General features: G+C 37.2%; 1 protein-coding gene across 3 annotated transcripts; it reads right to left on the bottom strand.

The window, feature by feature from the left end:
* Positions 1–1202: 1202 nt before the first annotated feature.
* Positions 1203–27729, bottom strand: eea1 (early endosome antigen 1). 3 transcript variants are annotated; one of them, XM_089116388.1, is made up of 29 exons: positions 27564–27729; positions 25630–25704; positions 22945–23057; positions 22655–22706; positions 22419–22490; positions 22273–22309; positions 20716–20847; positions 20219–20340; positions 19945–20100; positions 17822–17938; positions 14650–14988; positions 13487–13636; positions 13108–13227; positions 11219–11422; positions 10927–11127; positions 9695–9808; positions 9422–9577; positions 9055–9194; positions 8009–8339; positions 7786–7887; positions 7509–7703; positions 6980–7162; positions 6714–6899; positions 6264–6395; positions 5329–5514; positions 3724–3962; positions 3482–3602; positions 3282–3380; positions 1203–1384 (listed from the first exon to the last, which is right to left on the bottom strand). In XM_089116388.1, exons 1-29 carry the CDS (start codon positions 27585–27587, stop codon positions 1262–1264), a joined length of 4221 nt encoding a protein of 1406 aa, XP_088972514.1. In that variant the 5' UTR covers positions 27588–27729; the 3' UTR covers positions 1203–1261. The 3 variants fall into 3 exon arrangements, with proteins under 3 accessions (XP_088972514.1, XP_039506356.1, XP_088972515.1); XM_039650422.2 differs by having other exon boundaries at positions 20716–20820; XM_089116389.1 differs by lacking the exons at positions 1203–1384; positions 3282–3380; positions 3482–3602 and having other exon boundaries at positions 3820–3987.

The raw sequence follows: 27729 nt of genomic DNA, 5'->3' as shown, positions 1-27729 counted from the left end.
ACGTGGCAACGGGACAAACCACTTACAGTGAAGCGTACTCTACAGCAGTTAAATCAGTTCACAATCAGTTCTACACGTTTTTCTTTCTTTTTTTTTTTTTTTTAAAGTGACATTTTGAACGTTCAGAAATAACGTTAGCAACATGGCAACGTTAGCAAAACATTCCTTAAACTTATTTTTATCAGCTGGGTACAACGACGCACTGACCATCTCGCCACACTTCTGATAAAAGAATTGTTTATAAAAATTAAAACGAAAATCGTCTCGTCATTTACGCACTCCCGCGTCGTTTCCCGTGTCAGTTTTTGTTTTTACAATGAAAGTCATACCGGTTTGAAAGGGCAAACTTTGACCGAATTTTCAATTTTAGGTGAACTACACGTTTAAGTACGTAGATGCCATGAATGAGGAAAAACGTAGCAGCCGAGAATGAGATTTTAAAAACAATCAGCGGTCTGTCATTCTTTTTCAATATACTAGCAGGCACACAATCACACCCAATGCACGGTTATTGCTTAAAAGCAGGGCACGTATATCTGACGTGCATAATTTGATAAAAGCAAAGGATTTTCGTGTGTAAATCTTTCAAAGAATCACCAACTTCTACTGGTGAGATTATGAATGCAAAACAGACATCAAGTGTTTCATTTCAACAGACATAAGAGCAGCAAAGCAAGCATGTACACCCACATACTTTATGTTAACATGCCCACACTGAATGACAAATGTTACAGTCTCCATAGAGTGACAGTTATATCGGAATTATTCACATGTGCCTCTTTTGTCTGTACATTTACTTACAAATACGATACATCAAATTAGGACCCTGCGGACAGCTTTGGTTCTCCTCGGAACCCCTCTGTATACGCCCTCGGCCTCTTATAGTTAAATCTTTCCAAAAGACGATATCAATGTAAACCTCGATCCTGAGTGCCAAAGCTACTGTACTTTAGCATAAAACATCTGTAAGGAGCTGATCTTTATATTACAAGTAATCCATCTGCTCAAGCGATCCCTCCCTTTTAATTCCTCTGGGTCTGAAAGTGGCCTCGTAAGTGGCAAAGGCACTGGACAGATGAGGACAGCCAATCTGGCCGGTCTAATTTTAATCTGATTTTCAGCAACATGCTGTTCCTCAGTGGTCCCTGCAGCCCTCCGGTGGCCTTTCCTGGTTGCTCATCTTTCCTGGGGAGAGGTCAGGGCGAGCGGGACGCCGAGGGCTGCAGGGGACGGGTTTTTGTGTTGTGGGGGAGGGGGGGCATCAGCCCTGGAGCTCATCAAAGCAACCGTCACACACTCGGACGGGCTTCTTGGAGGAGGGCGTCAGGGCGTTGCGGGCCGAGCATTCTGCGCAGAAGATGTTACCGCAGTGTCGACAGTGGTGCTGGGGGAATAGAGGGGGGGGAGGGGGGGGTCATGATTCAGGTCAGGTGGTTAAGTTAGGTTTAGGTTAACGTTACTGATTAATAGACTGGAAGTGATAAAAGTTAGATGCTGTGATTGTTAGGGCTGGGGTATCAGAATTTATTTGACTCAAAAGATTTTATTCACAATCTGATTTGGGTACCGATTCATTTAGTGATATTTTAGTTATTCAGATATTTCCTTCTGATGCACATTTTGGAACTTTTATTTGCATCTTGGTGTTACAATTCAAAGTTTTATATTAGGGCTGTCAAACGATTAATCGCGATTAATCGCATCTAAAATAAATGTTTGTGTTTACATAATATATGTGGGTGCACTGTGTATAATTATTTTATATATATATATATATATATATATATATATATAAATACACACACATGCTTGTATATATTAAAAAATATTTTATATATGTATATAGGTTTATTTATAATTTATATTATATATAAATATAAATATTTTATACATAAATAATATTTTTTCTTAAATATACATGCATGTGTGTGTATTTATATATATACAAAATAATTATACACAGAGCACCCACATATATTATGTAAACACAAACTTTTATTTTGGATGCGATTAATCGAGCTAATTTATGTGGTTTCCATACAGTTCACCAAAATGTGAATTGTTTTTCCAAAACACAAAATGCTTTTTGTAAAATGTAAAATTTTTATTCAGTAAGACATGGGACATAAATGTCTGATCTACAGGATGGGAAGCACACTTCAAATAATGCTTGATTTTTTTTTAATTTTTTTTTTATATATAATATAATGTAATGGTGAGGTGTTTATGTGAATACATTAAAATAAATTATACAATTATTATACAACTGTAAAAATGCATAAGTTAAACTATTAATGATGGGATTTTAGGACAATTGATATCAGATAATTCAATAAACGTAATATATATATATATATATATATATATATATATATATTAAATTATATAATATGTATATAATTTACATTTATATTATTAAATTTATAATTACATTTATTAATTATTCAATTAAACAATGTTGTTGCGAATATTATTGTTACTTGTTTATCATTGTGTCAGTGTTTTATATTTACTGACTTTAGCTAGCTTTTTTACATGAAAAACAACATCGTGACGAAACGCGTTTGTCTGTTTAGGGCTACAGTAGAAATATGTCAGCGCAAAAATGGCTATTTCAATGTAAGAAGACAAAAATGGCTCATTCTAAGGTAATAAAAACATAACGGTTCATTATGTAAGGTCTTTATACACCACTGAAAACATAATTATGTATATGATATTGCATTTCTGTCAACAGATCCTCCTAAACATTACACATTGCACCTTTAACGTACACATAATTTGTAAGAATATCACTACCACTGATGAATAAACAGTATAAGGTAAGGATGCTAAATATTAGACCTGAAGTAGTTTTTGATAACGTAATAAAGTTAGCAAGTTGGTATAACCTACAGTCAATTAAATATAGAAAATAACAAACTAAGTGAAAATAAAGTGGTATTTTGGTAACTACAGTAACAAATTATTATTTTATAGGTACTTTCTGGTAATATCATGACTCGTAGCATGCTAATACTTTCATTTGCTCTTTATACAGCGGCACCGAATAACGTCTGACAGGATAGAAAAGTTTGTTTTTCTGAGGTGAGAGACATTTTATTTTGCAACAAGTTAAGAAAACACACGTCTTTCAAAATAAAATCTTTGCATCAGAAAAACATTGTGGTTGTCGTTTCATTGACTACACACTCCGTGACCCACTTTAGTAGAGATACACAGGGATTGATCATTAACACTGTATTGATCTCATTCTGTGTGTGTGAATGCATGGTGCTAACCTTTCTGACAGCGAGAGAGAAGCCTTTCCCACAAGCCATACAGTTCTGCACCTCGTGATCTTCCGCCCACTTCCGTGTGAGGGACTGCGACTGTTTTATCTGGAACAGAGTAACATACGACTAAATACTAAAGTTTCCATAGCTAGGGTTGCCAAACAACATTGTAAATTCAGTGCGTCTGGTGTTGGGGTTAGTCTGACCTGTAAAGACTGGTTTTCACGGCCAAGCTCCTGCATGGCGGCCGTGGTGTCATCCAGTTTCCTGCGCATCTCCACCATCTTAGCCTGAAGCTTCTCAATCTCACCCTCACCCTGGACACACCTGGAACAGGAGCGACTCATGAAAATGAGTGAATGAGAAAATATGACTGGACTTATGGTTAATGAATGGTCACTTTCTGTTTGTTTATTTCGGCGTAAAAAAATGTCTAGAGCCATCAAACCTCTCGAGCAGCGCACGTCTCTCGTCCTGGTTGTTCTGGACGGTGGCCTCCAACACGGCGATCTCCCCTCTCAGCTCATCCGTCTGTTTCTCCAGCTCACCCACCCGCCTCTGGCTGCTCTGCCACTCGCGCTTCAGCGTGGCCACATTCTCATTTAGTGCCGTCACCTGCAGATTAATCTTCACCTCAGCCTCTTCCCTCTGCTTCGCCATCTCCTCTTTAGCCTTTACTTCAGATGCCTAAAATGAAGCAATTAAAACTTTTCTGTGGAAAATTTAGAAAGCAATTTTGCTAAATAAGTCGGTAATATAGAGGTTACTTACTAATAGTAAATTACAATAAATATTAATATTAACATCAATAAAAATATTATAAATATATAAAATAATTAATATAATATGGTAACACTTTTGAATAAGGTTCACTAGTTAACAGTTAATGTATTCACTAACAATCATCTTTGTTAGTGTTAGTTAATACAAATAAATACATATAAAAAAGTTAATTGATTAATGTTCATGTTAGTTCACAGTGAATTAACTAATGTTAACAAATAAAACGTATTGTTAAAAGTTGAAATAAATTTTAACTAAGATTAATAAATGCTGAAGAAATATTGTTCCTTCTTAGTTCATGTTAAAGGAGTAGTTCACTTTAAAAAAACAACCTTTGCTGATAATTTACTCGCCCCTATGTCATCCAAGATGTCCATGTCATTCTTTCTTCAGTCAAAAAGAAATTAAGGTTTTTGATGAAAAAATACCAGGATTTTCTCCATATAAAGGACTTCAATGGGAACCAAACTGCTCAAAGTCCAAATGAGAGTTTCAGTGCAAACTGCAAACTGTTCAAAGGGCTTTAAACGATTCCGAATCCAGACGATAAATAAGGGTCTTATCGAAACGATCACTCATTTAAAAAAAAATAAAGTTTAAGTTTTATAAACTCAAATGGTCGCCTTGCTCTGTTCTGTGATGCGAGTTTGTGATATTCAAACTATTCAAACTTGTTAATCAAAGTGAACAAATATTTTCCCAAGACAACTCGTTCATTTCGTTCATTGATTGAAACAAATGACACAAAAAAAAGATTTGTTCATTTTGATGAACGAGTTCGAACAGGAGAGTCACGAATGCGCATCACAGAACAGAGCAAGGCGACCGTTTGAGCTTATAAAACTTAAACTTTTTTTTTTTTTTTTTTAATGAGCAATTGTTTCTCTTGATAAGACCCTTATTCATCATCTGGAATAATTTAAAGCCCTTTGAACAGTTTGCACTGAAACTGTCTTTTGGACCTTGAACTGTTTGGTTCCCAATGAAGTCCATTAAATGAAGAAAAATCCTGGAATGTTTTCATCAAAAACCTTAATTTCTTTTCGACTGAAGAGAGAATGACATGGACATCTTGGATGACATGGGGGTGAGTAAATTATCAGCAAAAGTTTTTTAAAAGTGAACTACTCCTTTAACTAAGTTAATTGACAGATGTTAACTAATGAACCTTATTGTAAAGTGTTATAATATAATATAATATAATATAATATAATATAATATAATATAATATAATATAATATAATATAATATAATATAATATAATATGTACCAATTTCTGTTGTAGTTTGTCGGTCTCAGCTTTGAGAAGCTCCTGTTTTTGTTTGATCGAGTCTCTGGTCTTCTGATGCTCTCTCTGCTCCTGTTCCAGAGATGCTTGAGCTGCTTCCACTTTCCCCTGCTGCTCCAACTTCTGCTGGATCAACAGCTGCTTCACTGCCTGAAGCTCCTTCAGCTCCTGCGACATACAAACCATTATCCCAGTTATAAACACATAGTGGGATTTGAATCTGCACAAGCTTATTTGACTGGACACAAATTGTATCCAGTCTTTCTTGAATGATAGTCATATTTATTAGAAATTTCAGTCTGTTTTAAACATCGTCACAGTACTGAAACTGCACTTTTAAGAGTCATGAATGATTGATATATATAATATTTATACAATTAAAATGTGATTAATTTCGATTAATTAATTACAAAGCCTCTAATTAATTAGATTAATATATATATATATATATATATATATTATTATTTTTTTTTACTACCGATACCGGCCAATCAGCGATTTTGGTCTGCTTTTGACCTGGTCGATCACAATATTCTCATTTCTTGTCTTGAAGTGTGTATGGGTTTTCGGGTTACAGTGCCTAGAATGGTTTCGCTCATATCTAACTAATAGAAGTTATTCAGTTCATATTCAGTTCATCAACAGTGTTCATCCGAAATGAAATTGGGGTCTGGCGTTCCTCAGGGTTCTATTCTTGGCCCAGAACTGTTTAAACTATATATGTTTTATTTTATCAAGACATGGGGTTTCTTTCCATCTGTATGCCGATGACACTCAAATTTACTTGCCTTTGAAGCGTGATGACAAGCTAGCTTTAAAGCCAACACTAGACTGTCTTTTTTTTTTTTTTTACAATGAGAAAACAGTGCGATTCCTAAATGTGCATATAAAGCGAGGTAAGAGGTCTACAGACTGACCTTCTCATTCTTCTCGGCCAGAGCTTTGAGATCAGCAGACAGTTTGTTTTTGTCCTGCTCCAGAGCACTCTGGCACTCTCTCAGCTCCTCGCATTGAGCTTTCTCCTTCTTCAGCTCCTCCTCTGTTTGTTCCTGTAAAAGACACAAAGACACACAGTCAGCCAAACAACTCGGCATTTCCATAAACATTCTAAAATTACATTCTCCATGTCTGTGTTGATAAGCAAATGAAGCAAATAGTCATAAAATGATGACTATTCCTGGCTAGAACAGAAGGTTGTGTTGTTTCACGGTGTCTGGAATAAAACAGAACAGAGTATCGCCACACAAAGAGCACCGTGGCATTTATTTCCGTAACTTCCACACCACAGAAAAACCTGTGTTTCAAGGCCTTGCCTGAGCTGAGGGCACACTGGTTATATCTTAAAAACCTGTAGCATATTGTGTTACCTGTTGTTTCTGGAGTTTCTGTAGAGCCTCCACCTGCTGCTTGATCTTCTCGTCTCTCTTGCCGAGGTCTTTCTCTAGTGTCGTGCGGCCCGTCTTCAGCTCCTTGATCTGGGTTTCGTGAGCACTAAGCTGGTTCCTATTGGCCACCAGCTCTTCCTGAGCTAGAACCAGCTTCTCCTCACACACCTACATGGCAAGTAACAGAAAATAATCACATACTGTACATAATCATTTATTAGGATGTTCTTGTACCGATTAAAACAGACCTTGAGGTCCTGGCGTACAGCAGAGAGCTCGGACTCTTTGCCGTAGTAATCCGACTGAATGGTGGCGAGACTCTCTTTGGTGCTGTCGCTGGTCTTCTGCAGCTCTGCACAGCGATTCGTTTCAGAGGTTAAATCTTTAGACAGCGTCGTCACCTGCTCCTTCAGCTTGGCCTCCTCTTCGGCCTGAAACACAATTCAATGTTATTTGTAGTAGTTCAATCTTAATGTCTAACAACGTGTCATAGTCAACCCAAAAATGTTTTTCTGAACCCATATGTCTTTCTTTCTTCTGCAGAACACAAAAAAAAGATATATTGAAGAATGTTGGTAACCAGTTTTGGTTCCCAGCATTCTTCAAAATATCTTCTGGCATGTTCGACAGAAGAAAGAAAGTTATACAGATTTGGAACGACACATGAGGGTGTGTAAATAAAGATGTCATTTTCAATTTTGGGTGGACTGTCCTTAAGTTAAGAGTACATTTATGTGCACTTTATGACACATTAGTGCGTAAGAAGACTGTACGTGCCTTCTTAGCGAGGGAAGCCTGCAACTCAGACACTTGTGCCTTATGTTTCGTCACTTCCTGGCTCAAGGACCCCTGCGTAGTCTTCAGCTCTGCCTGTAGCTGCAGTGCACTCTTTTCTTTCTCTCTCAGTGTCTCTTGAGATTGTTTGAGCTGAGTGTTCAGTAAGGTCAGCTGAGATTGTAGACCCTTTTCTGCCTAGAAAATTCAACAATTGCGAAATATCATGATTCATCTAACATGGGATTAACGTTTCAGGTGTTATATTTCACAATCTTACCTCTATTGATTTTTCAAGCAGACCTTTAACATGGCTGAGCTCTTTAGAAGTGGTCTCTGTGATTTTCTGAAGTTCTTGCTGTGCTTTCTGATAAATCTTCTCCTAAAAATTAGAGAAAAGCTGATAATTAAACTTCTTTTGCTTGAAAACTGTGACCAAATGTATTGAGATTTGTTGTACAATGCCATGACTTTTATTGATGACAAACTGTCATGTGACCCACCTTCTCTTCCAAAGTGGCCTTGTTGCTGCTCTTTTCTTTCTCCAGTTGAGTCTGACTCTCTTTCAGGGCTTTAGAAGCTTTGCTCAGAGCCTCTTTCACTGTTGTTATTTCTTTAGTCTGAGCTTCCCTCTCCTGCTGAGCTTTCTGAAGATCTGCACTCAGACCCTTAACTTTCTTGTCCAACTCTGCCTGCCGCTTCTGACTCTCCTGAGACAGTTTATCCAGACTGGACTGCAGGGTCACACGCTCCTGCTCTGCCTTCTCCAGGTTTTGTCTTGTTTCTGTGAGGGCTGAGGTTTCCTTCTTCAACTCCTCTTGCTTGGTGGCAGCTCTGAAACAGAAAGGAAAGGGAAGATTGACAAGTCAAGTCTGTGATATATACTCATATTAAAGGTTTAAGGGTTTTTGAAAGAAGAAGTCTCTTTTGATCACCAAGGCTACATTTATTTGATCTATTGTGAAATTTAAAGTAAGCGTAATAAATGATATTTTAGAATAAATATAATTTATTCCTATGCCATTAAACATCATTACTCCAGTCATTAATCACATGAGAAATAATTCAGAAATAATTTTAATATGCTAATTTGGTGCTCAAGAAACTTTTTTTTTCTTATTTTCAATGTTGATAACAGTTGGCTGCTTAATATTTAATATAATAAAACCATGAGACTTTTCTGTTCAAAAGAACAGCATTTATTTAAAATAGAAATTAGTAATAAGTCTTTACTGACACTTTTGATCAATTTAACACATCCTTGCTGAATAAAAGTATTTAAAAATTCTGATCCCAAACTCTTATGCTAGTATACTCCTAAAATTAAGCACACACATATAAAGGGTATCTTTATATGGGGTATCTTTAAGGTAATCTTTCTCTTCCACACACAAAAATGTGTGTTTTTAAACCACAATGAACCCTTCGATGTCTCCTACTCTAATTTCCAGTTTCAATAGGAAATACACAAACATAGGAACAAAAACTGTTCGAAAACATATTATTTTAGTCTTTAACATTGCACGTTTTTCCAATATGAAGTACCTACCCTTGTTTTTCAGAGTCTAAAAGACGGTTCAGTTCCTTCGTCTTCATCTCCATCTCACTGATCTGCTTCTTTAGCATCTCCTGCTCCTTCTGAGCTTGTTCCCTTCCAGAGCGAAGCTCAACTATCTCAACCTCAGCTTTCTATGTCAGACAAAAAAAGTATTTCTCCATCAGGTAAACGTTCCAAATATATATTCGCAAGTAAATAGTCAATAACAAACAGCAGAGAAATCAATCAAGACCAATTTCTTGTCAACATTGTTGTCTGATCATTGACGTTTGACATCTAACACACAACAGGCGTGAAACATTTCTAAAACGAAATCATGGAGAGTGACGGAGCAGAAATGTGCTGCAGTGATGCTGACCTTGGTCTGGGTCTCCAGTGTCTCTATCCTCTGCTCTGCAGTCAACAGTTTGTGTCTGCTGTCTTTCAGACCGGTCTCCAGCTGAGAGCTCTGCTCCTGCTTCTCCTGCAGCCTACGGTCCTGCTCTTCCAGCTGAGCCTGCACTTTACTCAACTCCTGCGCAAACACACACAAAAAAAAACACTTCTATGAACTTACAACACTCGCGACACTCTTCTATTTGACTAATATAAATATAATAGGATCAAATTGTGTCATAGCAATAGTACATACTTGTTGCTTGTCTTGCAGTGCATTCTGGGCAGTCTCTAGATGGTTCTCTAAGTCGGCTCGCTGAGCAATTTTTGCTGCTTCAGCAGACAATAGCATCTCTGTCTTGGCTTTCAGCTAAGAAAAAAAAGGCATGAGGTTTTTTTTTTAGATTATTCAATGAAAATAAATAAATATTAAAAAACTTGACCAATAATTTAACATAAGACATCATTAGACTGGGATAAATAAAAATAAAAAGCACTCTAATGCTACGTTCACACCGGACGCGAATCGCGCGTCAAATTCGCGCCTGACGCGTCTAGTTTGACACTTGACCACTTTGTGTTAATTCGCGTGTCAAGAGTGAAACTGACGCGCCTAAAAACAAAAGTTTGAAAAAATTGAAATCCGTTGGCGGCCATTGTTTTTATGTCGACCGAGCATTCATCGAGAGAGTCACCGCTCTCTATTTACTCTGGAGAGCAGAACAGTGGTGCGGGGATCATCGTCGCCGTATATTTGTGTCCTCCGGACCCTTCTGAGGTGAACCGTTTGGCTAGTTTCACCATTTGCTCGCTCCAGGAGCTGCGCTGGATGACGGCCGCTGTTAGAGGTACTTTCGCCTGTCCCGCGCCCAGTTTGATGACCTGTTGTCCCGCATCGGAGCGAGGATCACCCTTGCCCTCATCCACCTAATCTAGGTGTAAAATCTGAACTAAACCAAAGTTTTCAACTGCGAATTCGCGTCAAATGCGTGAATGCAAAAATAATACTAACTAAATCATTCGAGCTTAACACGCCAGATGCTCAATATTCACGTCTTCCGCGCCGCGCTCCACGGCTCATTCGCGCCGCAGGAATTTTTTACGCACGTAACGCGTCTCTGCATTGACTTAACATTGAAATCATTCGCGCCTGACGCGCTATTCGCATCCAGTGTGAACGTACCATAAAGACACTTTGCATTAAATAACTATGTAAGAATTATGTATATCTGCTGACTCGCGTGTGACGCTGATATCCGTCTCTCATTAGCAATCGGGACATGCTTAATACCACAGTCATGTTAAAAAAACATGAATGTTTTCACTCATCCATAAACATTATTGCGATGCTTATCACTGTCAGCAATCTACGCCTTTATTATTGTAAGAGGTTAGTGACCCCTAGTGGCGAAATAAATGACATATTGTAGCTTTAAGAGGTGCATCAATTTTTGCTCAAGATCGTATCAACTAACACAACACAAGTACCTGTGTGTCTAGCTGGACAATCTTCTCTTTGCTCTCTGTGAGCTGAGTGTTAAGTTCAGAGATGTTGGTCTCTAGGCCCTGGCACCGGTCTTGTGCTGAACGTAGGTGGGTCTTCTGCTCCTGTACCTGCTCGTGAAGGTTATCCTGAGCTTGTTTGTGGCTCTCTGACTGGTTCTTGAGCTTGTCAGTAAGCTGCGTAATCTAAATTAACACATGAATGGAAAGCTTGAGTCAGATTCTGCCCGGTTCATAAAGTGGGATTGTCTAGTAACACTAGTGCAATGTCCAGTACTTGTTCCTGTAGTGAATGATTTTTCTCCTGCAGTTGGTTCAGCACGGCTGCCTCTCCTTCACCGGCCTGGATCTTAGCACACAGATCCTCTCTCTCGGCCTCCAGCTGGCTCACGCTGTCCTTACTCTTCTGCAGCAGAGCTTCAAGATTCTGGATCTTCTGGTCCTTGTCCCCGATCTGACGCAACACCTGCTCCAGGTCGTTCTGCATGGGAAGGTCAAAGAAACATGTATGTATCATGGTTTCCAAAAAAAATTAAGCAGCACAACTGTTTATAATAATACAAAATGGTTCTGTAGATTTCTAAGTAACACTTAAAGGATATAAATGACCACATTCATCTAATCTTTCCTAACGATCCGCTAGCTACCTGCCCCATAAGCAGGCTGTCAAAAAACACATCTCTGTAGGTTGGTTAGAACACTATTTTGGTTTTGATTGGTTGGTGAAACCGGTCTTCCAACCAATCACCGACATGGTTTCGTTGATAGACGCTGGCTTCTTCTTCAGCTCCGACTTTGATACACTGATCACTGATACAATCTTTAAAATAGGAGTAATGATGCTGAAAATTCAGTTTTACCATTACAGGTATACATTTCATTTTAAAATACATTTAAAAAGATAAAATAAATTGTATTAATATTTCACAATTTACATAATTTCTGATCAAATAAATGCAGCCATAGTGAAAAGGCCATTTAACTAAAGAATAAAAGGTATACAAATATATATTTTTCGTAAATAATTTTGTTTTATAGGGCAACTCCGGTGCAAAATGATCCTTTGGTCTAATTACACATTGCTACCTAGTCAACCGTTATCTGAGATTTGTTTTCATGTTTGCCGAATGTAAATAGTTTTATCTCTAAAAACAGTTTAGCCTATAACGCTAGTACAATGCCAGTATATAGGGCATAGAGTAATGACAAATAAAAATCGCTTGTTATTACCACTAACAAGGCTCAAAATAGCCCCACACCAAAATGACAGCATAACAAGGGTCCCTACATTCAAACCGAAGCGTTGAGAACTTTGTCAGTGTCCACACAGTTTAATAAGAAGATATTTTATACACACAGTCAATTTCACGAATACAGGAAGAAGCCATCTTTGAAAAATAGTCTCTACCAGTCGATCTACGAACGCCGATCCAAGTGCGCTAAAATGTACAGAATCTCATACGGTCCAATGTTTTCGGAAGAAACACAAACACAAACCGTTTACTTGTCTTCAATATGTACACGTAGCCTACTGTTCGTGCTCACCTTATCACCTTATTCACATCTCACCAGCGCACTTGGATCGGCGTTCGTAGATCGACTGGTAGAGACTATTTTTCCAAGATGGCTTCTTCCTGAATTCGTGAAATTTACTGTGTGTATAAAATATCTGCTTATTAAACTGTATGGACACTGACAAAGTTTTCAATGCTTCGGTTTGAATGTAGGGACCCTTTTTATGCTATCGTGTTGGTGTGGGGCTATTTTGAGCCTTTTTAGTGGTAATAACAAGCGATTTTTATTTGTCATTACTCTATGCCCTATATACTAGCATTATACTAGCGTTGTAGGCTAAACTGTTTTTAGAGATAAAACTATTTACATTCAGCAATCATGAAAACAAATCTCAGATAAAGGTTGACTAGGTAACAATGTGTAATTAGACTAAAGGTTCATTTTGCGCCAGAGTTGTCCTTTAATCTCAATAACATCTTGAAATTACATAGCTATAATAGCATAAATGGGAAATGAGTCATCTTTAATGTTGAGCCCTGCCTGTGATGATAGCAATATCATAATGTCTGAAGATATTTTCATGCACAGTGGAGCAAATCATGTTTCTTTCTAGAAAGGCTCTTTATGTGATTTTATGAAAGTTATGTTTACCTGTGCCTCTCTAAGTTTGCCATTAGTGCTCTGTTGAAGGGTTTGTAGTTCTTGGTTTTGCTGTTTGGATTTGTCCAGCTGATGCTGTAGGTCAGTAGACTTGGTAGAGGTCTCCTTTAACTATACAAACACGGTCACAGACATATCCAGACATACAGAGAGACACCAGTGAAAACAAGACACGCAAGCCCACCATAGTAATAATTATTCTGTCTGGCTTGTGCATGTAAATACACACATTATAAATTAAGAACCTGACTTAACTAATAATTACTCTTAGTGTGCATCACTGCTTTTATTTCATGTGCTGCAAGTCTTCCAGCTTGGATGTCCAGTCCTGAAAAAAAAATTCTAATAATCAGCCATTTTCTGTCTTTACCTGTTCATCCACGCGGGAGAGTTTAAGCTGCAGGTCTGCCACCTGCTGTTCCCGATCTTTGAGTTTCTCTCCTGACAGCTGTCTTTGTTCTTTAAGCCGGCCCTGCAGCTCCCCCAACTGACGCTCAGTGTCCAGCAGCTTCGCATGTAGCTGAAGAGGAGGTCAATATGAGAGCCTGATTACGATGATACAGCTTGAGATCACATCATCTTAAAGGGTTAGTTCACCCAAAAACCTCTGAGACCTCCGTTCATCTTCGGAACGCAGATTTAGTCCGAGAGTTTTCTCTCCCTCCATTGAAAATGTATAAAAGTTATACCATCCTTGTCCAGAAAGGTTAGAAAAACATCATCAAAGTAGTCCATGTGACATCAGTGGGTTAGTTAGAACGTTTTGAACTATCAAAATACATTTTGGTCCAAAAATAACAAATACTACGACATTATTTAGCATTGTATTCTCTTCCGGTTCGGTTGTCGAGCAGCGTTCAGTGAAGCTGCTTACGTAAGATGCTGCTGACGAGTATCTGGTGGGACCGTGTATTCGGGTTCAAATAAATATGGCAGGGCAAAAAAAGTGCAAGCTCCTCGGTGTCGAAATCCTTAGACATGCTCCGAAATCCTCGGACGCACCAGATTACCTGTCAGCAGCTTCACTGAATGCGGATTGACAACAGAACCGAATACCGAAGAGAATACAATGCTATTTTTTGATCAAAATGTATTTTTGATAGTTCAAACCATTCTAAATAACCCACTGATGTCACATGGACTACTCTGATTAACTTTTTAAACCTGTCTGGATAAGAACAGTATACCATGTGTATATTTTTAATGGAGGGACAGAAAACTAAATTGACTAAATTTATAATATCTTAAACTATGTTCTAAAGATGAACAGAGGTCTTACAAGGCTTGGGGAGTCATTAATGACATAATTTTTATTTTTCGGTGAACTAACCCTTGTACAAGTATAAATGTGTAATGGATGGATAGCACTGATTCTGGATAAATGGATTTGATGTTGATTATGATTGTAAATAAAAAAAAAACAGAATTGCATGGATGAAAGGATGGATTTGATTCTGAACTAAAAGGATAGATGGATGGGATTCTGGATAGTTGGATGGATCTGATTCTAACTGGATGGATGGATTTTCACACCTTGCTAATCTCACTTTGCTGCTGCAGGCCCTGGTTTTCTTTATCGTCTCTCTGCTGTTGGAGTTGTTTCCTCACTACCTTCAACTCCTGGTGGTTCTTCTCCAGCTCAGCGAGTTCCTGTTTGAGTCGTGTGACCTCTTCCCTGCGTTCGGTCGATTCAGTCTGGACCCGACTCAGAGCTGCCTCCCCCGATGACACCCGAGCTTGGCTTTCCTGGAGGTCCAGGTCTTTCTGGTGCAGACTAGCCTGAAGACTCTTCTTAGAGGTCAGTTCCTGACCCAGACGCTCCTCAAGTTCCTGATTCTCCTTCTCCTTACGAGATAACTTCTCTGACAAAAGCTAAGGAGTGGCAGAGAGATTAGACACTTACAACATAAAATGACATCTCATTTATACAACGTTTATTGTCGTATAATGACAACCTATAAAAACGCAGTAAAACAAGACCAGAACATCACGATTCCATAAGATGGGGCAACACTGTTGCGGCTTGATGACAAAATGTCTGAGTAATCTGAGATACCTCCCAGACCTCTTTTATGAGTTTTTTTAGGGAAGGGCTGGATAATTGTGTTCTGACCTTTACTTGTGACAGCTATTAAAAGGCCAAGGAGGATAAGGGGACAGCGACTAACACAAAGGTGACACGAAGACAATAAATACATCATATCCTGAGCTTTGCTTCAGTACATAATGTCAAGGTTGAGAACAGCTGAATACCCTTTCTCTTTTCGTCCAACATCTTTGTAAGCTAAAGGCTGCAGTCTCATTTGGTCATGTGTTGCTGTTAACAGTGTCTTCTTGCATTTTTCCATTTTTTATTTAGTCCTCCAAGTGTTTCTGAAAGAGTCTTAAAGGGATAGTTTTCCCAAAACTTAAAAATTTGTCAATATGAGGTTTGTTTCAAACTTACAATACTTGCCTTTTTTCCCCCCAGTATTTTAGAGCAGTGGTATACTTTATATGTATATACAGTCAAACCAAAAATGAATCAGACACCAGATATAATTTTTATATTTTTTCACTAGTGGGTGCAGGACACTATAGTCAGGGGTGCACATAAGTCCAAAATAAAAAAATGCACTGGTTAAATAAGTTCCGACCACTAATTTGCATACCGACATGGTTGACAGCTGTTAAAGGAGCTGTATGCAAGATTGTGGCCAAAACTGGTACTGCAATCACTTTCAAATAAGGGTGTATCCCCGCCTACCCCTATGACTCGAGGTTGCCAGATGTGCTGCAGGTTCCAGCAGGAATGTTGGCTGCTACAAGAAGCTTCCAGTTGCAAGAGTCCAACACAGTGAGATTTTTTCTGTTAATTATTTATTTCAGACATTGTAACAAAGTATTTCAGATTCATATAGAGTTTTTTGGGGTTTCGCAATGTTAGAATTTTTTTTATCCGATTCCGACACGTTTGTATGCAGCTATGGTAACTAGAGAAGAGCTGGCAACCCGAATGCCGCAACACTACTGAGTCCGTGATTGGTAAATCGGTGGAGGGTGACACATCAGAACAAAACACAACTTGACAATATCAACATCAGTCAAGGGGTGTGACTTCAATTTTAAATTACAATATCCTGGCCGGACTACTGTTGTCAGTGATTTAAGTATTTGAAATGAACATGATTTCTTAATGTCTAGTGAAATATCAGGGAAAATTTATGATTAATTGCAATACATTTCTTGCATACAGCTCCTTTAATGAACAAACAAACAAAACATGAAACTGACATTCACTGAAACTGACATTCACGGCACTAAAGTACTAACTTCCTGGCAACCCGCCAAAATAAAAGCTTGCTGACTTTAGGTTTAAAAATTATTTGATTTTTATAGTTATATTTAATGGGTCACACTATGCGCAATGTCCGAATCTCCAGCTCTTATGAGAACCTGGCGGAAAAACTTATGTACACCCCTGACTATAGTTCATTTATGTGAGGATAGCAAAATAAAGTAAACAGTGACATATTATACCCAAGAATTCTTCATACAGTGGACTACCAGTAAAACGTATAATAATATGGGACAAAACTTTGTTCAGACATTTTGACCTCATCTTTTTCTTCAGTGTTTTTTCTTTAATTGCTAATACGACCTTTTTACACCACTGAACAAAATTAAGCGTAGTAACACAATTAAGTGGTAATTGGCTGACCCAAATTGGTATTATTTAATTGTGTACTTAAATTTAACAGCTCACAGCTATTAAAAATAATTCATTTGTGAGACAGTCTAACACAAGGATGACCAAACCCAGTGAAACTCGGAGTTCTTGTCATATTTTATTACCATTTTCTAAACCATAGCAAATAAACTGTGATAATGTGACAAATGTTGAAGGTGTCTGAATAATTTTTGGTTTGACTGTATATTCTGGAATGATGGTTCACTATACAAAATGCCCAAATGCATAAACTTGTGTAAAATTTTACAAATTAAACCTCATTATAAAAAGTTACCACTAAATAAATAAAGTTCACTCTCTCTCATGTTCCTGTCCTTGAAAGTATATTCCCTTTGACCTTGAAATTATCGTTTATATTTATCCCGCAGTACGTTGCACAGGGATGATTAACGACCCCTTAATCGCCCCTATTTCACTTCCCATCAGTACCATGGTCCACGTTTTTCAGAAGTCAGCAGGCCTTTGGTCTCTGATCTCCTAATCCAGTCCTGACAGCTTGAACAATGGACTAGACTAGAGAGTTGTAGGTCATTACCTGAGGCCGTATATCAGTCTGACCATCAAAACAGGCAAGAGACGAATCATCCCCTGCTGCTTTAATAACACAGCATCTGTGATGCATATGTCAACACTCTTTAATGGCCAATCAAAACACACAATGTGCTGACAGGTCAATGGGTCCAGTTTGGACTGGATACACGGGGCCAGCAGCCCGATGTGTCAAGCCGTTTCCTGAAAGCCAACTGGTAGTGTTGGTACACAGAGGTACAGTAAACTTAAATTTGGAAGTGTGTGCGCAGGCTGGCAGGTCTTAACATAGCCGACATTGGCGTGTGTTCTGTAAAGCCATAAAGTAGGCCATTAAAATATACAGCTTGATTTGCTTTGAGCATACGGCACATGCCTTGTTGCTTAGGGGGGTCCAGTAACTCTAGACACAACATATCTACATCTGTTTGTGTATGTGAGTGTTACCTGGGTCTGTTGCTGGAAGTTGTTCAGGTTGCTCTGTAATTGGTGGATCTGTTGGGTGTAGACCGCTGCCTCCTGAGGACCTTTCTCCAGTTCCGCCTTCAACTGAGCAATCGTGGTCTATAAACAAGCGAACAAATGTGAGACAGCACACAGAAATCAAGTCTAGACTGTAGTATGGCCTGTAATTCATTTGCAAACCAAATAGAAGCTGAGAGGTATAGAAGTACAGTCTGTTATGGTACACTGTTGGGTCACTGGGTGCCAAGCACTCAGCTGATGAAATGCATATTTAATTTTTTTTAGGGTTTTTTTGTACTTTTTTTCCCCAGTAACAGCATTAAATTGATCAAAAGTTGAAGACATTTATAATCTTGCAAAAGAATTCTATTACAAATAAATGTTTTTCTTTTGATTTTTGTACCAATCAAAGATTCTAAAGAAATCAGTTTCCACAAAAATATTAAAGGGATACTCCACTTTTTTTTGGAAATAGGCTCATTTTACCACTCCCCCAGAGTTAAACAGTTGGGTTTTACTGTTTTTGAATGTTTTCAGACGATTTTTTGATATTTAGAAGAATATCAGTAACCAGACCAGTTTCTGGTCCCATTGACTTCCATAGTATTTTTTTCCTACTATGGAAGTCCAGACACTGCGCCTACAGGTTATGACAAGTACATTGGAGCAAAACACTGGCTGTTTCTCCAATCCTAGCGAGCTGCCTACCTAGGTGACATTTTTAGTTAGTAATGTTTTTAAAAAGATCATATTTTTTTATTACGCAAAGATGCATTAAAGGTACATTATGCAAGTTTATAATATCATATTAATAAAAATAGCATTGTCTCTGATGCATGGTACAAACATATCATTCGCGGTAAATCAAGAAAACATTGGGATCAAACAATAAGATAAAACATGTTGAGTAGCAATGATTATTTTTCTATGGATAAAACAGACAAAAAACTAAAGCATCTTTGTTGTTTCAATGGTTTCACTGGTTAAAATGCCTGGATTTAAACATAGTTGGAAACATTTGGGATAATATAAGTACACAAGTCAACAAAATATATATAACATTGTTCTAGTGGTTTTTTGAATATTTACATAAAAAAATCTTACATATTGAGCCTTTAAATTGACCAAAAATAACTGTAATATTCTATTTCAAATAAATGCTGTTCTTTTGTTTTTTTCCATTCATCAAAGAATACTGAAAATGTTGCATCAATGTTTCCACAAAATATTAGAGAATAAGAGACTTCTTTCAAAAATATTTTAAACATCTTACTGACACTTTTGACAGTACTGAAAAAAATAATGAAATAGTTCATCTAACTTTTGCGTGTGTGATTCATGTAAGAAACCAATCAGTTAGAGTCTGGAACAGAGAGACTACAGTCTAATGGATTTATGGAGGTATTTTGTGAAGAATGAGGTTTGCAACCTTAACATATCCCTATATAGTCACTAGATGGCAGCCTTTGAATTGAATAGACCAACCAAAGTCAAAACAGAATATGTGAAAAAAAAGTGCACTCAAGTTACCTGTGTAATGATCTATGAACCAGGACTATTCTGCTTTTGAGGGACCTTATATAATGAGAAGCAATATTTAGGTCAAAAGTGCAGGAAATTACAGGCATGTTAACAGGAAACACTCGGAGGCTAGAAGGTTAATGGTTAACCTCAGGAATCAGTTAGAAAGGACAGTCAGTGTGACCCTCAGACATTTAACAAACACGTCCGGATTCTACATTATGATTGTAACCTACAATATAAAATCCCTTGAGGGTATCTTCATAGTTGTTGTCTAGACAGAGTAACCACTAATCTACAATCGGCTATTGTCTCGGTTTGCTTCAAAGGGCAAACCGAGTGACGTCACTGGTGCACCCACTCAAAGGTCAGCTGCTTATCTACGTCTCAAAATGACCTCTTATTATCCCTGCCTTCACTAGCTATAGATTTTGGCAATAGTCTACATATTTGCCAGATTCTATCAATACCTACATTTTCCGAATAAACAGCACAGAGATCAATTGTTGATACAGCAAACATCATGGTGACTCTGTCCTTACGTCAGTACAGTGCAGACAAGGTCACAGCAGGTTTGAGCTCACCTCTGAGGTAGTGAAGTTGGCCTGCAACAGTTCGTATTGGCTCCTGAGACGCTCGGACTCCTCCTCCCTCTCGCGGGTCATGTTATCCATGAGCGTCTGCACCTGCACCAACTCTTTCTTCAACACTTCCACGTCTTCCACTCCAGGCCTCTGAAGCTGGAGGAGAGCCAATGACAGACAGGATTAAGCTGGGAGAGATTGATGATGTATACGTAGCAGCAGCTGAGAGGATGCAAACTCATTAATTATCATGAGACAATAAAGGAGACATTACCAGCTCTGCCGCCAGTCTCTCCTTCTCCTGTTTCTCCCTCTGCAGATCTTGGTTTAGATTGGCCAGCCTCTGCTCCAACACTTCCCTCATGCTTTTCTCCTCATCATAACGAGATTTGATGTCTGAGATGTGAAACGGATACTTATTTTAATGCCATTTTATTTTATAGATATATAAGAACGTAATATTGTTACAATATTGTAATACTGTAAATGTAATATTTATGTTAACTTCTATATTTATATATAAAAGAGATAAACTCACGGTGGCTGAGGGAGCTCATTGCGCATCTTCATCAGTATGACAACCAAAATACGGAACGCGTATACGAAATGAGTATTTGCAGCACATGTGTTGTCAAACTGATGATGTTTTCTTAATTTGCTGGTGTTTTTTCCTATTTGCATGCGCTTTCCTCAGTTGCAGCCCATTGAGCTCTCTCGGCCACCGTACAAACTGCATAAATATAAAAGGCAGGAACGTTTCTTCAAACTTACCAACTATCTCAGTTGCGAGCTGAGCAGCTTTCTGTTCAAATAAGTCTTTCATCTGTTTGATGTTGAACTTCTCTGTCTCAGATTCGTTGAGCCTTAACGCGAGCTCTGAGAAGATAGAAATACTGACTGCGGCTTCACAAAAAGATACAATACAAGACACATTCAGTTGACAAAATTGTTTCCATTGTTTTTGTTTTTTTTAAATTGATGCTACTGTACCACACCATATTTCCAGTATAAGTAAACTTGCTTTAATGATATATATATATATTAGGGCTGTCAAATGATTAATCGCGACTAATCGCATCCAAAATAAAAGTTTGTGTTTACATAATATATGTGGGTGCACTGTGTTTAATTATTTTATATATATGAACACACACACATGCTTGTATATATTTAAGAAATATTTTCATGAATATAATGTATATAGATTTATATATAATTAATATTAATAGTATAATTAATATATATAAATTTAAATATTTTATTTATAAGTAATATTTTTTTTCCTAAATATACATGCATGTGTGTGTATTTATATATATACAGAATAATTATACACAGTGCACCCACATATATTATGTAAACACAAACTTTTATTTTGGATGCGATTAATCACGATTAATCGGTTGACAGCCCTAATATATATATATATTAGGGCTGTCAGTTAAACGCGTTATTATGAGGACGTTTTGTTGCTTCGCCGACCAAAGCGCAAGCGGATCTAGCTAGACGTAAACAAAACAATAGGCACGCCGCACACACTTGTTTGGGCTTGCGAGCCGGCCAAACAGTTGGTTAACGTTACGTTCTGAGTGGACGACGAGCGCGAGACACCGAAATGGATGCCAATAAGATTCTGAATGGAAAGTTCACTGTTAAAAAGTTGCCAAATGGTTCCATTAACAAGACCAAAGTAATGTGTGTTTTGTCGTTGTGAACTGAGCTATCATCATCGCAGCAAGTCCAGTCTGAAATACAGCTTGATGATGGCCAAGCACACACACAGCTGATGCGAGTTCTCCGGCCCCTCGTCAGTATCAGGACCTCGTCGTCAGTATTTCTTTCACCCTTTTTGATGGACAGTGTTACATTGTGTGAGAGATTATTTGCTCCAAGTGAGAATGTTAGTGTGAATTTGAACACAGTATATGTCAATGTTGTTTTCAATAAAAAAACATTTGCACAAAGCAAGCCGATCCACTTTTCCATGTTGATAAGAGCATTATAATGAGAAAAAAATAATTGGACAAAAAGAAATCAAGAAACATTTAGAATAGATAAAAAAGTGTGATTAATTGCGATTAATCGTGAGTTAACTATAACATTAATGCGATTAATCGTTTGACAGCATTAATATATATATATATATTATGTGTATATAATATATATGTGTGTGTGTAAATACACATTTTAAACGATTGTATGATTACAGGTTATTGCTAAGAATGCAATCGATGAATCAATGTAATCCCAGAGATTTATTGATTGAGCTTAACTTTTATTGAACCTGCTAAATTCCTTTAAATAACTAATTAACACTACTCAACTAACCTGATTCTTCTCCACTGGTACCACCACTCTGTGAGACCTAAAATCAATACACATCCAGTGATTCAATTAGAGAACACAGCAAACATTCCTTCAGTAATCAATAGACATTATTAAAAGTGTGAACCTTTCTTAAACCATGCATTTACTTTATTAGTTGCTAGTTGTCCTTGTACTTTGTCTAATTCTTTTTTCAGTTCCTCAGAATACCAGCGTTCCTCCTGAAAACACACCACAAACTGCACGTCAGCAATTTCAAACCCAATGAGAGCAAATATCCAATGGAAAATAACATCATTGAGTAATGGTGCTGTGAGTAGTGTGCATTTCAGGCATGCTAAGGCTGATAAAAAGGGTGGGAGATTGGGAGTCAAAGGCAGACTACCTTCAGTGAAGTCTGTAAATCTTGGACTTCCTGTCGAAGGACTAGATCCTCCCTTAACAAGAAAAACACATGCAATACATTTTTTTTTCTGTGGAGCAACTTGTCGCAATACATTATGTTTCTTTGATGATGGCCATGATATTCATGGTCAACAATAAAAACAATTCCTTTTCTTTCACATTAAGATTAAATGCAGCCTAAATCTCAGGATGGCAAGATTATCTGACTGAGCAACTGAGCTTTCCTGACAGGAAAGGGAGCAAGACGGGTTTACTACTACAGAAGCCCACCTGCCAGGGCTGAAGGGGGACGGCTGGTCTCCTGGCTCATGGAACACCTCGTAATGTTTGAAGAGCTCCTCAGCAGAGTTATGCGACTTCATACACTGGGGACAAATGAAGCCCTGCAGACAAACAAATTAACACCACAATGAGATTCGAAAGTCAAGTCAAGTCAAATATATTTATATAGCGCTTTTCACAATACAGATTGTATCATAGCTGCTTCACAGTATCAATCAAAACAACTTAACAGTGTTTGTTTATTACTGGAAAAAAAGACATCCAAGTTTGGTAGAGCAGATCAATGGTATGATGGGTCATTTAATTTGAATATCCCCAACTGAGCAAGCCAAAGGCAACAGTGGCAAGGAACCGAAAAAACTCCATCAAGTGACCCGATGGTGTCCTAAAACTCCATCAGATGACCCAATGGAGAAAAAAAACCCAGGCTCAGTCGGGGGCCAGTTCTCCTCTGGTGTTTATGAACTAGAGGCCAAATTTACAGTAATTGTAAGATAAAAAATGTATATGAATGCCTGGCTGAAGAGATGCATCTTTAATCTAGTTTTAAACTGGGAGAGCATGAGCAACGAACAATATCAGGAAGGCTATTCCAGAGTTTCGGAGCTAAATGTGAAAATGCATTTCAATGCAAAAAAAAAAAAAAAAATTTAATTAAAGTATTAACAAAAATATTAATAAATAATTTATATTAATATTAAAAATGTAACCACTCTGATGTTGGTAATGGTCACAATGATATGCTGGTAAACAAATAAAATATTTCATAATTTTTAGCGTAAAAAAAAATAAATTTAAAAAAATTTAAAAATAAATGTGAAAATGCTTTCCCTCCTTTGGTGGATCTGGATATCCTAGGAATGACCAGAAGCCTCGAATTTAGAAAGAGCAAATATCATCATACATCCATAATTAAAATGAGAGTTAAAGAAAGAATTTATATCCTCTCATCATTTATTAACCCTCATTTTTCATATAAACCCTCATATGATTTTATTTCTTCCAATGAACACAAAAACGGATGTTAGGCAGGACGTTCAAGTCAAGATACACTTTACCATAATAAGGAGCCAATAACACAGAACGTGTATTTATTTACATCTAAAAAATTGAGACACAGGGGACTGAAAAATTGGGTACACACAAATTCGTCCATAAAACCTGCATACTAACTTTTGCACAAACAAAACAAGATTATATTATATTACATCAATAAATATTACAATTTAATTTCATCTTAAATATATTTCAACATATAGCCTACAGTGAAAGAGTTATAACTTTAGCTGTGAGGTTTAGATTGCAGTGCAGATATTACTCGACTGTACAGCTGAATACTGAATGTACATCTGAATAAAAGGTGTTTATTGTGTTTGACGAGTGACCAAAGGCTGTAAAGGGAAGGTTGTGAAGAAATCCTTATGTCCTATCCAAACCATTTAGAATAATCAATTCACTAAATTCATGTGCATACGCACGTGTTGTAAATATTTTTTGAGTGATGTTCTTCTATGCATACAAATAAATAATAATCCACACAATTATTAATGAGACCCAGTGTTTAGACTTATCTTAAAGTCCCCGTGAAATCAAAATTGAACCTATTTACTTTGTTAGCGCATATTACTAGTCTTGTGGTGAACAATTAATCCGTGCAAGTAAATATATATTAAAAAAATGTTTTACCTTGGTAATCTTTAATCAAAATCTGAAAAGTTACTTCCGGTCTGGAACGGTTGATGACGTAGGTTTCACAGTTTGGGTGGGGAAACGCTTAACCACTCCCCTCAAACCGTTAGTTTGCTATGAGCGAGAGATGGAGAGGAGGAGCGCTAGAGTAAAACCCTGCCCTCTGTTCAATATTCCGTTTCACTTGGAAATACGTCACAGCACTGGAGAAAAATCGTTTGCAACTTCCGGTTCACGGGGACTTTAACTTCAGCGTCATATCGGCGATACTCCAAGACATGTGGTAAAAGTTTAACAAAAAAAAACGTAGTTGATCGAAATGCTAAATTTAGTATTACATGGTAGGTTTTAATGAATAGGCTTGGATTTGGTGCTGGTAACCCAATGAACAGGACAATGATGACACCAGAATAAACATTAATGTTTCTGAAGCTAAAAACATAGATTTATGAATATGCTTGCCCTCGGTCACTGACTACATATAGGCCTATTTAAACTAATAATATAGGCCACTTTTTACTAGTAACATAAGACATTTAGCATTATCAGAACCTACACAAACATTATTATACATTATATATATAGTAGTTTAATACTAACATAAATACTAATATTAATGTTAATAGTAACAAAACTCTGTAAACTTAATGTAATTTTTATTTTGGATGAATTACACATTGAATACACATTGTTACATTTTTGTATCGCTATATATTGTGACACGATATATTGTCACATCCCTAGAAGCTTGACGAACCCTGGTCACCATTCACTTTCATAAGAGTAGAGTGAATATTGATAAACTTACTTTGTAAGAAAATCCTAATAAGAATGAATAGCTAAATGACTTTCATTTCTGCATCAACTATCCCTAAAGTCTTAAATACAACACTGATATCATTATAGCAAATGAAAGAAAAAGATATTAAGGCAATGAGGCATTTGGCAGTAATATGGTAGGGTTATACATTTAATTCGGCTTACCTCTGAGGACTCATTATTCATATCAGCAGACGGCTGCTCAGACTCCGAGCTCTGGGAGCCTCCTTTCCCAGGAGTCTATTTCCACAAAGATGTGTAGAGAAAGTAGAGAAAGGAAGGATTTGAATCAGATGTCAGCTGCGATGAAACTCATCTCATTATTTCACACTATTCATGTCTGGCACAGCTGATTAGGTATGTGGGCAGCTGATCAAGAATGAGTGCACATCATTTCATGACATTCACAAGGTGTTAAGGCAAAGATCGCTTTGTTCACTTCTTGGGATGTGCTCGGTATGGCTGTCAGTCATCGGGCTGAAACGGTATACTCAGCAAGAGGGTCGTTTAACGTTTCCCTCGATCTTGGCAACCGTGATCAGCATGATGTCAAACAATACTGTTCTCTAACATTGATATGCCCTTGACATTTCATATGTGCCTACTGTCAGATCACAAGATGTCACAACAAGTGGCCAAAAACTACAGTTTAGTCATAATTAGACCTTACTTTCAGCTTCCCTTCCTCTTCTGAAAGAGAATAACTTTGACACCATAACACATTGGCATGGTTCAAGAAATCTTTTTACTAGTATTAAAAAAAAGTATGTCAAATAAACAGGACTTTCAAATCCTCAACGACTCTCTGTTTGAGATGGGTGTTGTGTCAAGATATGTTCATGCAACACCCCAAAATCAAAAGAAAAAATAACCTTTACTTTGCAGTTTGCATAATTTTATTATGTTATAATCTACAATTAAGACCCTTAAAACTTTTTGCACTATGATGTTATTATTAGGACAAATATTTTATCTCCAAATTCTCACCACTACATGGAGTCATTTACTGTAATTCAGTCACAAACACTGTTTTAAAATAAATTAACTTTTAAGTAAAGGCAGTTCAGAAAATGCTACCAAGATGAATAAATATTTATAAAAACTTTCTCAATGAAATTTAACTTTTATTTAGCAAAGATGCATTAAATTGATCAAAGGTGATATTTATAATGTTAAAAATAGATTTATATTTTAAATAAATGCTGTTCTTCGCAACTTTTCTTCATTAAAAGGATCAAAAATTTGTTTATCCTTAGTTTAAAAAGATATATTAAACAGCACCACTAATAAGAAATGATAAGAAATAATAAGAAATGTTTCTTGTGCACAGAATTAGCATATTGGAAAGATTTCTCAAGTATCGTGGGACACTGAGGACTGAAAATTCAGCTTATTCAATAAATTACATTTAATATCAACACATTAAAGAGGTATTTGAAATAGTAATTATATTTTTATAATATTACTGTTTTTAATCAAATTAATACCTTTAAGCAGACTTGGTGAGCATAAAAAGACTTTTTGAAAAAACTTTTTCTTAAAATCTTTTGAAAGGTGGTGTTTATATACCACACTACAGGAATATTATTAAGCAGAAATGAAAGACTCACACTGTGACTGTCAGCAAAAGATCAGGTTGTATAACTATAGATGATGAGATCAGACATTTCTATTAATGGGGAAATCATGTAGTGCGAGTCACAGCTTGACAGGTGACTGAAAAATACATTCACGCCAGCTATTTCAACGGGACACGTCTTTGGGACAAAATTATGAAAGCTGACACCTTATCATTGCTTGTCGTTAAACATAAAACGACTTGTGAATAAGTTAATCAATTCGACAAAGCTAAGTAGCCCGCTAACTGGCTAACAGCTCAGTCTCCATGTCAACATTCACGCAGAATGACATCATCAGAATGTTCACTGCTTCTCAAGAACAAAAGAGATCTGATCCAGTTGCGATTCGAGACTGTCGTCAAGAAACCACAATCGAAAAGTCATTTTAATCAATCTTGAGCAAGGCCATCATTCAGTGTCAGGCCCGACGAGCTCCAAATCACATGCAACTGAATGAGTGTCTGTGTGTATTTCACTCACCATCTGTAATATTCGTCTTAACATTCTGGTCCTTTCTTTGGCTAGAACTGAAATGAAAAATCAAATCTTAAAAGTGTTGTACTAATGAGGGAGTGTATAAATATTCTGTTGTTGACACCTGCAGACACACACTGCTGCTTCTGTAGAAGCACACCGTTTTCCGATA

The sequence above is a fragment of the Pimephales promelas genome, chromosome 10 (genome assembly GCF_988280905.1).
Source record: "Pimephales promelas chromosome 10, fPimPro1.hap1.1, whole genome shotgun sequence".
NCBI lineage: Eukaryota > Metazoa > Chordata > Actinopteri > Cypriniformes > Leuciscidae > Pimephales > Pimephales promelas.
Note: the sequence above shows the minus strand (reverse complement) of the source record. Positions and strands in the feature narration are given on the sequence as shown.

What these genes read in the sequence shown, in the direction of transcription:
- eea1 (XM_089116388.1), bottom strand. Translation starts at nt 27,587, where the DNA reads ATGTTAAGACGAATATTACAGATG. An exon ending in AGGCCACTTTGGAAGAGAAG is followed by an intron (nt 7,888 to 8,008) that starts GTGGGTCACATG and finishes TCTAATTTTTAG; the next exon opens with GAGAAGATTTATCAGAAAGC. An exon ending in AGGCTTCCCTCGCTAAGAAG is followed by an intron (nt 7,163 to 7,508) that starts GCACGTACAGTC and finishes ATTGTGTTTCAG; the next exon opens with GCCGAAGAGGAGGCCAAGCT.